The sequence below is a fragment of the Lactuca saligna genome, chromosome 7 (assembly GCF_052625555.1).
Source record: "Lactuca saligna cultivar CGN05327 chromosome 7, ASM5262555v1, whole genome shotgun sequence".
In the NCBI taxonomy this organism is placed as follows: Eukaryota; Viridiplantae; Streptophyta; class Magnoliopsida; order Asterales; family Asteraceae; genus Lactuca; species Lactuca saligna.
In genome coordinates this window covers 45,016,727-45,029,878 of record NC_136423.1, presented here as the reverse complement: position 1 = coordinate 45,029,878, position 13,152 = coordinate 45,016,727, and the positions used below count along the sequence as shown (strand labels likewise).

General features: G+C 35.2%; 1 protein-coding gene across 3 annotated transcripts; it reads right to left on the bottom strand.

Annotated features, from left to right (window-relative positions):
- Positions 1 to 6,914: 6,914 nt before the first annotated feature.
- Positions 6,915 to 9,623, bottom strand: LOC145003857 (uncharacterized). 3 transcript variants are annotated; one of them, XM_078962764.1, is made up of 3 exons: positions 9,471 to 9,623; positions 7,325 to 8,115; positions 6,915 to 7,237 (listed from the first exon to the last, which is right to left on the bottom strand). In XM_078962764.1, exons 2-3 carry the CDS (start codon positions 8,106 to 8,108, stop codon positions 7,026 to 7,028), a joined length of 996 nt encoding a protein of 331 aa, XP_078818890.1. In that variant the 5' UTR covers positions 8,109 to 8,115; positions 9,471 to 9,623; the 3' UTR covers positions 6,915 to 7,025. The 3 variants fall into 3 exon arrangements, with proteins under 3 accessions (XP_078818890.1, XP_078818888.1, XP_078818889.1); XM_078962762.1 differs by having other exon boundaries at positions 6,915 to 8,115; XM_078962763.1 differs by having other exon boundaries at positions 6,915 to 8,110.
- Positions 9,624 to 13,152: the final 3,529 nt, after the last annotated feature.

Sequence of the window (13,152 nt, the reverse complement as noted above, 5' to 3'; positions counted from 1 at the left end):
TTCCTCAATCGAATCGTGGAATATCATCTTCATGTGGAATGCTTGTTCCACGTGATTTGGGAAGACCATAGTTGTCGAACTTTGACATCTACAAAACGGGAGAAAACAAATTCAAGTTAGTTGATCGATTGAGTCCTTAGTAAATCACCCAAATGAGATACCAAGGCTAGGACCCAACACAATACGCTACAACCTAGAAAAGGGATGTCGTAATCTAGTTGCAAAATATTTGAAGGTAAGTGAATGACGATTCACTAATTTCCACCATGAAAAACGAAAAAGAAATTTAAGTTTTAAATCTATGAAAACTCCTAGATCCTTTGAGATTCATTGAACTTTCAATGGCATGTTTAAATCTCGATATGCCCCTCTAGTTTGTGACTGGGATGCCGAGGATCACAAAGCGGGTGTGAATAACCATGCAAACTACATGCTGCCCTCACATGTTACAATCACCTATTCGATGTGCCGGTAAACCACACACGCTCCACCGAACTATGACAAACATTGAGTCACCCTTTGCTACCTTTTCTTAGAACCATTTAGTGTGCCGGTAAACCACACACGCTCCACTAACGTCTTCGCAAGGGCACAAAGTGTAATTTCATGGAATTGCATCAATTCACTTTTGCCTAAGTAACTAAGATTGGGAATTTGAAAAACATTTAGTACTTTGTATTTCATTATACTTATAATGGAAGGTTTCGTCCTATCCTACCCGTTCGGCTAACGACCCTCCACTAGTCAAGAGTGCGGTGGGTAAGAGTGGATACCCATTCAATCGCCATTTTATAGGCAATTTCCTTAAACACCCCTTATAGACCAGCTTCGTGAATGAGGCCTACTAACGGTAAGACTGACTTGTACTCATACATATATATAATGTTAGACTTTTAATTTTATATATAGTATAGGGTGTATTTTATACTTTTAAAATACTATATGGTTAACTTTAACAATTACACTTTTAATTCAATTAAATGGTTAACCTAAACTTTTATCGATTTATTAAACCTCTTTTAATTATACTCCTTAATTAATTAATAAAACCATAAGGGTGTGATTTGAACTTTTCAAAACATTACTAGGGTTTTAGAATTTAACATTCCTAATTAAACTTTTAATCAACTTTTAAATTCCAAAACTTGAGGGCAAATTTTGAAACATTTCAAAACATTAGGGTTAGAATTTAAATATACATCAAAATTAAACTTTTTAATCAAAATTTAAATTCCAAAACTTGAGGGCAAATTTTGAAACCTTTTTCAAAACATTAGGGTTTTAACTATTTAAATTTCAAAACTTCAAAACTTTTGGGTTCAAATTTAAACTATAAAACCTAAAGGGCAAAATATGAAACTTTTCATAACAACAAGGATCAAATAACAAATAATCTATACTAACATTTAATTACATAATTATCCATATTTGCTTTGTTTAATGATTTCTTGCAAAACAATTTATCAATTTACTCAAAATAATTAATCAATTATCTTATAAGGAAACAATTATCTTATTAATTGACAATTATCTTTAATTAGATCAAGAAAATAGTCATATATATCATAAAATCGGATTTATATTGATCTAACATGATAAGGTAACTATCCATATGCAAAAACAGCAAGAAATCCCGAGATAAGCATTATCTGACGAGTTGACTCGTCGAGTCAGGCATGGACTCGTCGAGTCTGCATGGACTCGGCGAGTCCAGCCTCCAGAATCCAAAAAATCGAATTTTCCAGTTATACAATGCATCAATACAATTGAAACCAAGCTAGGCTCTGATACCACTGATGGGTTTTGGTCATAAGACATCCTATGTACTCAGACAAACCCTAAAGCTTGGATCTAGGTTTCTCTATTGTACATGCTTTGAATCCAAAACTATAAACCCTAATTCTAGCATGCGAGTAATCATATTAATATGTAATTAGGTTTAAGATCATACCTTGATTGTTATGTAGCAATAACAATCCTAATTCCTCCTTGTATTGACTTTGGAAGGCTTAGAGTCACAAGTGTCACTCCTCTAATGGCTCACAAACACCATAAGCAAGAGGATGAAGAGGAGAGAGGTTGGAGGCTACCAAAAACGTGTGTAAACCCTTACAAGAAGCTTAGCCACGTTTTTGAGCCTTAAGGGGTCTTTGTATAGTTGGGCTATTAGGGTTATCTAACAAGGAAACCCTAATTTGGATGCTTAAGCCCTAAGCAACCCATAGACTCCTTTAATTAAGCCCATGGACGATTTCCTTATGGGTTTCCCATTAGAATTCGTCCATCCCTTAATATAAGGCAATCCATGGCCCAAATTATAATTATCTTATAATTACAATTCCAGTCCCTTAAGTTTAATTAATCTCTTTTAGTCACAAAACTAATTACCAATTAATTATTAACTAATATCAATTAAACAATATGATTTCTCCTTTAATATATTATTCCCATAATATATTAATAAATCATATTTAATCCTTTCTCTCCATAATTCATCCTATCAAGTTGCTTTGGTGAAGGCAACCCAAAAGGACCATGCACCATCGGGTCAAGTACATACCAAAATAGTTATGGACTTAGACACTAATCCAACACCTATGCCCCTCAATATTCTTCTAGAGAATTTACATTCAAAACTTAAATTCTCAAACTAGAGATGAAATTTGATGAAACTGCCTCTACCTATCTCTTAAATGCTCATGAATACTTTGATGCCTCAGTCAATATTGGTGAACCGGCCAAAGAAAAAGACTTAGTCATGCTTGTTATCTATGGTCTTCATGATGAATATAACGACCTTAAATCAACCATCCTTGCTCGATAAGAAACTACTTCCTTTCAATAACTTCCTTGTCTTCTAGAAGATGATGATTTTATGGGATCTACTCCATTCGTCTTTGAATTTAAAAAGAATCTTCTTTTTGTTTAGAAATTTTGTCTAGATCATGATGTCTTCTTTGAATTTCACTCCTTTTTTATTGTGAAGGATAATACTACCAAAACTACCCTCCTTATGGGTCCATGTAATAATAGGCTCTACTCTATTCGTCTTATGTCTTTTCATAGTCTTCCCAAAGTTGCATCCACCGCTACTAAATCCCCATATGACTTTCAGCACCAATGAATAGGGCATCCTCATCCACAACTTTTAAATTTCATGTGATATAAGTATTGTCTTCCATTTTCTAGGAAAACTTCATATTCGTTTTGTAATCCATGTCACGTTGGAAAGTCACCCAAGCTTCATTTGTCTACATCTACTTTTATAAGAAATTTTTTTAGATCTTATTGTGTGTGATGTTTGGGTCCTGCACTTGTGACACACCTATGACCTGGTCTAGTGGTCATAACTAATTTTTGCTATGCTTTGATGATTTCTTTCTCTTCATGTGGATTTTCCCTCTTAAACGAAAATATGATGTGTTTAAACAATTTCTTACCACAACTGAACGACATTTTTCTATGAAACTAAAATCTATTCAAACAGACTGAGGGGTGAATTTCGCAAACTAACTCAGTTCTTTAGCTCCCTTGGCATCGTTTATTATCTCTCATATCCTCATACAAGCAAACAAAATGGCTTGGAAGAGAGGCGTCACTATCATGTTTTTGAGATTGGACTCACGTTACTTGCTCAATCTGGTGTTTCGAATACTTTTTTCCATTTTGCCTTTGATACTGCAATCTATATCATCAACCGTATGTCATATCGAACTACCTTTCATATCTCCTCCATTGATCACCTCTTTAAGAGCCAACCCAACTTATCTTTTCTTAAAGTTTTTGGGAGCCAACTCTTTCCTCACCTTCAATCTTACAATCCACATAAAATAGATTTTTGGTCAATCCCGTGTGTCTTTCTTGGATACAGTTCCTCTCACCACGAGTATCGATGTCTTGATCCAACCTCTTACAAATTGTATATCTCTCAATATGTCCGCTTTCATGAGAACTTCTTCACATTATTGACACTGAAACCATGCAACTTACATCCCCTACCTCCAACTTATATGTTTCCATACATTTGTCTCATCTTCTTCCTAACATCTCAACAACAACAACTACACAAACATCTCCATCACCATCCCACAACACAGTAGTTATCATGCCTACTTCTGCTAAAAAGACGGCTACCACCTCAACACTAGTAGAACTAAAAGATACCAGCATCCCACCCGCTACCCCTTTTTGTATTCTATGAATGCCAGCACTACAAAATACCTACTCATTAAACAAATCTACCACCTGCACCACCCTCCACGGAGACCTCTTCCACTGCCCTCACCCTTCTAACATTCATCAACCATGATGAAAACAACCCGGTTTCATCCCTCGGCATTTCATGCCTCTTCTTCTCGTTAATAGAAACCTATCACCTTCATCGTTGCTAGTAAAAATCCTAAATGGCAGCAGGCGATGGCTGATTAGTATGTTGCCTTAATGGAGTAGTACATGGACACTTGTGCCTCATACATCTAATATCAACATTGTTGATTGCAAATGGGTCTAGCGAATTAAGCATGATCACACTTGTTTAATCAGATGCTACAAGGCCCGCCTGGTAGAAAAAGGCTTTCATTAACAACTTGGAATTGATTACCATGAAACTTTCAGCCCAATTGTCAAATTTACTACTGTTCGGGTGGTTCTTTTTCTCGCTCTCTAACAAGTCACCTCTTCGTCAGCTCAATGTTAAAAATGTTTTGTTCTTGGTGACTGTCTACCTACACCATCCTCATGGTTTCGTTGATACATAGAAACCTAGTCATGTTTTCTTGCTTCATAAGTCCTTGTACGGACTTAAACAGGCACCACACTCTTGGTTCCATCGATTATCCAATGCTCTTCATATCCTCAGTTTCAAAGGGTCTCATGCTAACCCCTCTCTATTTATACTCTCCACAAAGGGCACACAAATTTATATGTTGGTATATGTTGATCATATCATTCTTATAGGGAACAACCCTGAGGCTATTGATCGCATTGTACGAAGTCTAAGTCAAAATTTTTCTCTTCAATATATGGTGCACTTTTGTACTTTCTTGGTGTTTCAGTTGCTCACTTTGGTTCTAGTCTCTTTTTATCCTAACAATAGTATATCTTAGATATCTTGCAACATGCTAGTCTCAATGATGCCAAAATTGTCTCCCGTGCCTCTTCCCAGTGGTGCGTCTCTACCCCTTGGCGACAGACCTCTATTTGAAAACCCAGCTCACCCAGCTCGGTATCGTCAAGTGGTTGGTGCTTTGGAGTATGTCACCTTGTCCAGACCAGACATCACTTATGCAGTCAATGAATTTTGTCAGTTTATGCATTCATAAACTAACAATCATTGGTCTGTTGTCAAATGAATCCTTCTATATCTTAAGGGCACCAGTAAATTTGGTCTACGCCTCACACCCTCATGTGACAACACCAAGCATGCTTAAGGAGATGCGAAATCTTCACTGGTTACTATTGATTGGGCTAGTGTCCAGATGACCATCGATCCACCGAGGGATACGCTATAATCTATATATCTTGGTTCCAACTTAGTTTCTTGGTCAACAATAAAATAGAAGATTGTCTCTCGGTCATCTCTGAGGCTGAATACAAAGCTCTAGATGATACTGTTGCTGAATTTACTTGGCTTGAAACAGTATTATGAGAGCTATGCATTTTAGTAACCAAAGCACTAGTATTGTGGTGTGATAACCTTGGTGCCACTTATTTATCTGCTAATCTTGTGTTCCATGCACACACGAAGCCTATTGAGATTGATTTTCACTTTGTAAGAGAAAGGGTTGTTGTGAAGAAGCTTTTGGTACAGTTAAATCCACATATGACCAGATTGTTGATATATTCACTGAGCCACTATCTTCACAAAGATTTGAGGGGTTACAGTCCAAGCTACAAGTCCTTACCCGACCTTAGCTTGCAGGGAATATTAAATAGTTATTGTAGTATAGGGATTAGAGTGTGTGTGTGTGTGTGTGTGTCTATATATATATATATATATATATATATATATATATATATATATATATATATATATATATATATATATATATATTGTATTACGTTAATGATTAACACAATCACAATTACAATTCTGATTTGAGCAAACATTGTTTTAATTAACAACCCTACAACAATCAAGAAAGGATACGTAAATTCTGAAAGAAGATTAAGTTTGCAAGATATCACAAATCAAAAACTCAGCCACCAGACAATCAATAGCAGATTGTGAACTTTACCTTTGAAATCATACATCTGGTTATAGTGTAACGATTTATTGTTAATAAACACCACTAGTTGACATCAAAACTCATACAAGATGTAAAAAACTAGAACTCCAACATGAAATCATATTAGAATTTGAAAGTATTTGAAAGTAGCGAGCTAGAAATTGAGAGCATTAACTCTTTACTCGACTGTCTTGTCATATGAACCCCAGACTAGTCGAAAATAAAAACAATGGAGTAAATTACACGAATGGTCCTTATGATTTAGGGTAATTTGCGTGTTTGATCCCTAACTTATTTTTTTAACTCGGAAGGTCACTACAATTTGTTTTTGTTACACGTTTGGTTCCTGTCTTTCCTAAAAATACTATTTTGCCCTTGGTTTTTGAATTTATTTAAATAAACACACCATCAACCTCACTCCCCTCACCTTACTTTACCTACTCCGTCATTTTTCTCTATTTAAATAATAGTATTTTTATATAAGACATGGACCAAACGCGTAACAAAAACAAACAATAGGGACCAAGCGCATTATAAAAATAAACAGTAAGGACCTTCTGAGTTAAAAAAAATAAATTAGGGACCAAACACGCAAATTACCCCAAACCATAGGGACCATTCGTGTAGCAAGATGCAAATACACATAAGCAAAAGGGTGAGTGACAACTAAACTATCTACATAATAAGTAGCAAGATGAAAATACACACCACTGGTGATCCTTAAAGTCTTGACAATGTTCTACATGTAAGAATTCTATAGTCCATAATCAAAACAAAGATAACAGTACTAACAAGTCATCATTGATCTAATATATTAACATTCAAACAATCACACGGGAAGTACCACATCCACTTTTGATAATAGAACATGCGTTGTCGAATTTTATTAGTGTGCAGGAAGTAATCATAGCTCTTGTAGTGTGCCTGAGGGCCAACCCATGACTCTGGTTTAATAGCAGCAGAAGACTTCTTCTCGCTAAGAAAGAATGCATATTCTTCTATTTTCTTTTCTGGCAATACCCATTTCATTTCACCAAAATCTAGTTCAAAAACCTTGTAAGGTTGTGAAAATAGACTCATCAGATAAAGATTTTCACCTGAGCTTATAAGCTGTGGATATGATAAGTCCGGTTTCGGAAAATTCTTGGTTTCGAGTAATGCCCATTTGTGATTCGAATTCGGATCGATTCTAAGTTCACATACAGAAAAATCGGTGTATAGGATATATATCTTCCCCTTTAGAGCATGTAAATCAAGGATGGGGAGAGTGGAGGAGACATGATTCCATCCTCGTTTACCCGCTATAGAAAATGATATATTTCTATGTAGTACAACAAAAACCCACCCAGATGTTGAAGGTGAAAAGACAAGGATAGCCTTGATACTTAAATGTTCAAGAGCACGCACATATATGGGGAAGCCAGGGAAATGAAATTCATGCCTTGTGATAGGATTCACAAGCCAGAAGTCTTGGGTTTCCCGCCCACCCAAGATTAGGTAACCAGAAGTTAATCCAAAACAAATTCTACCCGCAGAATGGGGAATGAAAGTTCTGAACCTTCTTCTTTCAAAATCCTCCAGGTGCCAATACGAGTCTTGATTACTAGCATGGGAGCATATCGACATCGGCGGTTTGGATGCCATAAACATGTTCCAGTTAGAGAGTGCAAGTGACCTCCATGACCTGCAAACTCCACTGAATGCAACGAAATCAACAACTCCCAGTTGCATCATAATTAGAAAAACCACATCATGGCTAAGATTTGACCAATGTGTCACACCGATGTTATCAAAAGCCTCGAACCTCTTCGTGGTAAATGATGATGATGATGCATCATCATCATGATTCTGGTTTCTGGTAATACTCCTTGTATTGGCCATTCCTACACTAGCAAAAGATATAAAACAAAATACCACATAAGATATAATAGTTGTAAACAAGATCAATACTATAAGTTAAACAAATTGATTATAATCACTGATTCACTGACTCCCTTTATTTCCTAGATGAAACTGAGTTAAAGAATATACTAGTGACAACTGATTTAAGAACAACTTCAATCAAATCACCAAAATCAATTTAATTGATAAACAAGTTACAACTGATTAAAACAAATTCAAATCTAGAGTGTATTCGCGATATGCATCAGACAACAGAGAAAATTCTCACTCTGAATTCAGCACAATACCAGATCAGGTTTATATCATTCATCTTTCAAAAGTGGTCCTACTACCACATCACCAACCACTTTATATTTTTTTTTAACAATCATAATTAAATATGAATCATTAACAATAATGAATAATAAATTAACATAACTATCATCATCTATAATTCAAATAAATCTAAACATTACAATATTCCTCATTGGTGAAAGACCAAATGGTATAATATTGATCATTGGTCTCTTTAAATTGGTTTCAAATACATTAGCAGTTGAGAAATATATAATTGGTTTTAATATTTAGTTAATGCTATTTAATTAAAAAAGTAATATAAACCAACTTGCAAGCGAAAGACCAAATAGTACATGACCTCTCAAATGGATGAAGTGGCATTGCAAGTCATCTGTCTAAAACCGACAACTATTATGCCCCACAAAAGGGTTACTGTAGCTTTCAGTAACCATCATCTCAATAATTTAAAAATAAAAGCTAAAAAAACCAAAAAAAAAATTACTATCAGTTAAACCAGTTTGTGTTTCATATAGATTGATGCGAGAATATGTTTAAACTCAATCGGGCAATGGGAAAACAATAGGTAACATGGTCGTTTGTTGTATATCTAATCAAAGAAGCAAACAGAGAAGAAGTTAATTAAAAGTAGTTTTGTTCAGAAGTACCGATATGGTTGTATTTATTTTCCTTCAACTGGGACTTGATAATTAATTATTGAGTGGAAGTCAATCATGAATACTAAATTTTATACTGAAATTATGGTTTTCATGTTAGAATCTAAAGTAATAAATGCGTCATCAACTATCATAGTCTCATAGAGATCAAAAGCCAAAACAGCTCATCTTGCAAACTAAATTGCAAGTTCACTAAAGAACCAAATTAATCGGATTAGAAGATACTGAAACAATTAAGGGCAACAACTCAAATAAGGTCAATTATTAGCTGCGATCAAAATTAACGCAAAATAGTCTGATTATGACAAAAAGATCAAATTTGTAGGCGGAAATCCATAATATAACTTTAAATCAGAGTTTGTATTACATAACGACAAGGAGTGAGCGATACCTTAATGAAAAAAACACGGAGTTGAGCGTAGAGCAGTTCAGACACTTTTGTGAGTACCAGAAAGATCGAAAAAACCATAAAATCAGAGTGACGGGGGAAACCAGGGAGGTCAAACTAAAATGAGAAACTACAATAATGCTCTTAAACTTTTAATTATCAATACCAAATCTCTTTGGTGATAGAAAAAAGTCAATACATATACTACTTTCAATTGAAAAATAAACAGTAGATTTATGTGTTTTTGATTTGTGTCACATGATTTTAGAATATTGCCACCTTTGGTCCTTTTTTATGTGAATTATTTTGGCAACAGTATTTTTATATATTTTTATATGTTGATAGTTTGGTCCCTATATAGAAAAGTAATTACAAAAATCGTCCCTATAATTTATAGAATATAGCCACCTTTGGTCCTTTATGTGAAATTATTTTTACCACAATATTTTTATATGTTAGCAGCTTTGGTTCTGTATAGAAAAACAAATTATAAAGACCCTAGCATCATCTCATGATTGGAAATTATTTTTACCACAATATTTTTATTTGTTACATATGTATCAAATAACATATAGCAAACAAATACAGGTAATCATATAGATCTACCAATCTAACATATAATCAACCTAGCATCATCTTATATACCAGGATACATAACCTAGTGGGCTGGCATTGATGCCATCGACGCACCAGTATAGTGAGGAGAAACTCACCTCACAGTTTGAAATGTAGCTGAACAGATCACCGCTCCAACTGTTAAATCTATCAGTCACCTTTACAGTAATAGTGAACCAAACTTAAACTACTACACAAAATACCCAAAATATCCCTAAACCAAACATGGTCAAACCCCTAGTCAAGGTCAAAAGTCATTGAAGTCAACATAGACTAAGTACACTCAGTGTACTCAGTGGCTATGCCTAGCGTAGTCCACCCTTGGCCAAATTACGGGGCATCAACCAGGTATGCGCAACATACCACCAGGTACGCCCAACATACTCTGTGGGTTCCTTTTTTTCTCTATTGAGTGTTTATTCCTTTAAGATATCACGTCCAAAGCTTAGATCTATTCGCAAACAACATTCTACGTCATAAAGTTTCCAACTTTCTGAATTTTTATGGCTAGAATAAGTCCAACAACCAATCCCCAACTTAATACAAAAACCAAAACCTCATAAGTCATGCATGAAGAAAGGAAAGGGACCAAGATCACATTTTTATGGTTCTTAGCACCGAAAAATGTCTGAAAGGACAACTCTTATGGTTTGAGTAAGCCATATTCATGAACACCAAGATTATGGAACTAAAATGCATAAAAACCTAAGAACTAGCAAGATCCAAGGAAAATATTGATCAAGATCCAAACTTTATACCTATAAAGGATGCTTGGGGGTGAGATACTTTTGAATCTGGGTTGCCTTGAGCTTCCAAGATGATTCCACTATCTTCTCATTCCTTCAAGAACACAAAGTACACACTCTCAAGCTCAAAATGCTCACACAAAAGGATTAGGGTTAGCAAGGGATGATTTGGAAGATAGAGGCTGATGAGGGAAAGAGTTTTGAGGGGATAAGAATGCTTAAATAGTGCTCAAACCCTAAAAATTAGGTTTTGCCCACCAAACGCGTATACCCAACGTACTCACTTCAATATATGTCCTACTTAAAGGAGCTACACCAAGTGTGCGCCCCAAGTACGCTTAGCGTAGGGTCCAAATTTGCAACAAATTGTGTACTTAGGATCAAAATCGAAAATACCTGACGACCAGGTGTTTTAATTCTCCCCCACTTGAATCATATTTCGTCCTCGAAATTGCTCCTTACTAAACCTGAGGCTATTCGGGTAATCCTTCCATAATCCTGATCCGAACTAAGAATTCGACTTATATAGGTGACTACCTTTCCATACTACAATTAAAACCCAATCTTAGTGAAACTCACATACCTTAACCAATAATGAATCCTCAACCCACTAACTTTAACCAATAAAGAATAACCATCACTACTCCGCCCGAAATCCAAAATTCAATACCTTGTTTGACTCCCGAACAGGCAAAACCATCTTGGACCATAGTCAATATGACTTCACTTCATAACCCGAATCATACTGAACCCTTCCGACCCTAAACTATCATCTTGATACTACTAGAGAACATAACCTTGACTATTCACTATTGTTGAACCCTCTACTTGAAAACAATGGCAACTCCCAACACGAGTCTCAGCTAAATAATGATTGTAGTGGAACATGAACCTTGTCAAGATATTTCACAAACTTCTTTTAACTGCTTCGAAATCAAAGCATCTTATAAAGAAAACTCGAGAGACCACTCAAAAACCCACAATTACCAACAAACAACCTAATAATTGCGACAACTATCTTTATCTCCCTAATTGTAAGACCCAACTTCCAGTGAAAACCATACAACCGGAAACTCTCAAAACTACAACTACAAACCAACTCCATCAATATATGATAGGTGCATTTGATGCACCTATTTTGCATGTTTATTTCCATCCTTTCATAACATTCTACTTCATAATTCTTGCATTTAGTTAATTATTTGGGAAATTGCATATTTTACTAAGAATGCCTGGTACTTCATTATTTATGATTTATTTTGTAGGGAGTATCGAGCATGGAGCTTGGAGCTTGGAACATGGAACATGGAGTATGGAGTATGGAGCATTGGAGTATGAAGATAAGATCGGGAAATCATGTCATAGAAGAAAACATGAAGACATAACCTGAGTCGTTGTATATCATCATAGTAAAGGACTATGTTTGACACACGGTTCGTGTCACGCCGACACGGGTCGTGCTTGTCCTTTTTTATCTTATTTTTTGAGCAACATGATGTGGGGTGAGGCTAGACTAAAGAATGGGCCAACAGTGTAGACTTATTGGATTTTTAGCAAAAAGCATAGACCATGCTAAAAACACATGGTCAAGACACATGATCATGCTAAAAAATACATGGGCAAAAAGCATGGTCATGCCAAAAATGCATGGCCTTGAGTTAGGCATGTGAGCAGTTTACTAAAAGAGGGGAAGACACCATTTTTTAGATCAGACGGTTTTTGGAGCAAATTCTGCTGATTTTAAGAGATTTTTGGGAATTCTTAAAGGCTACTAATCATTGCAAACACTTTTGATTTCTTTTTGTAAGCATTAAACATTTCAATTCCATCTTTATTCTTGTTTAATTTGTTCTTCGTCATGTGTGGCTAGAAAACCTAGTTTCTAGTTCTTGTTCAAAACATGTTGATTGCTTGACTTGAAGCATATGATTTGATGTTTGATTTGTGATTCTATTCTATTGATTATGTTTTTGGTTTAAACTAAGACCCTTGAATTTGATTTGTTTTTGATTGGCCACATTCATGAATTAAATCTTTTTGTAGTTAATTAACTTTTAGGGCACTTATTTCTTCTATTAAGTTAATAATTGGTAACAAACAATAAGTTTTTTATTGCAAAACATATATCACATGTTTTCACACTTCTAGGTGTATGAGAAGAAATAAACATTGTTAGGAAGCTTGCACAAAACTTAATGTAGTTTTTCAATACAATCTAAGAGCGTGCTTAGGCTGAATTAGTAAAGCTAGGTCTAGTCAAAGAGCATGTTTTGGTTAGATAATTTGGCAAGCACGAGGCATTAGAGCATGTTAATATCTTTCAG

Coding starts and splice junctions, on each gene's coding strand:
- LOC145003857 (XM_078962762.1), bottom strand. CDS start 8,108: ATGGCCAATACAAGGAGTATTACCAGAAACCAGAATCATGATGATGAT.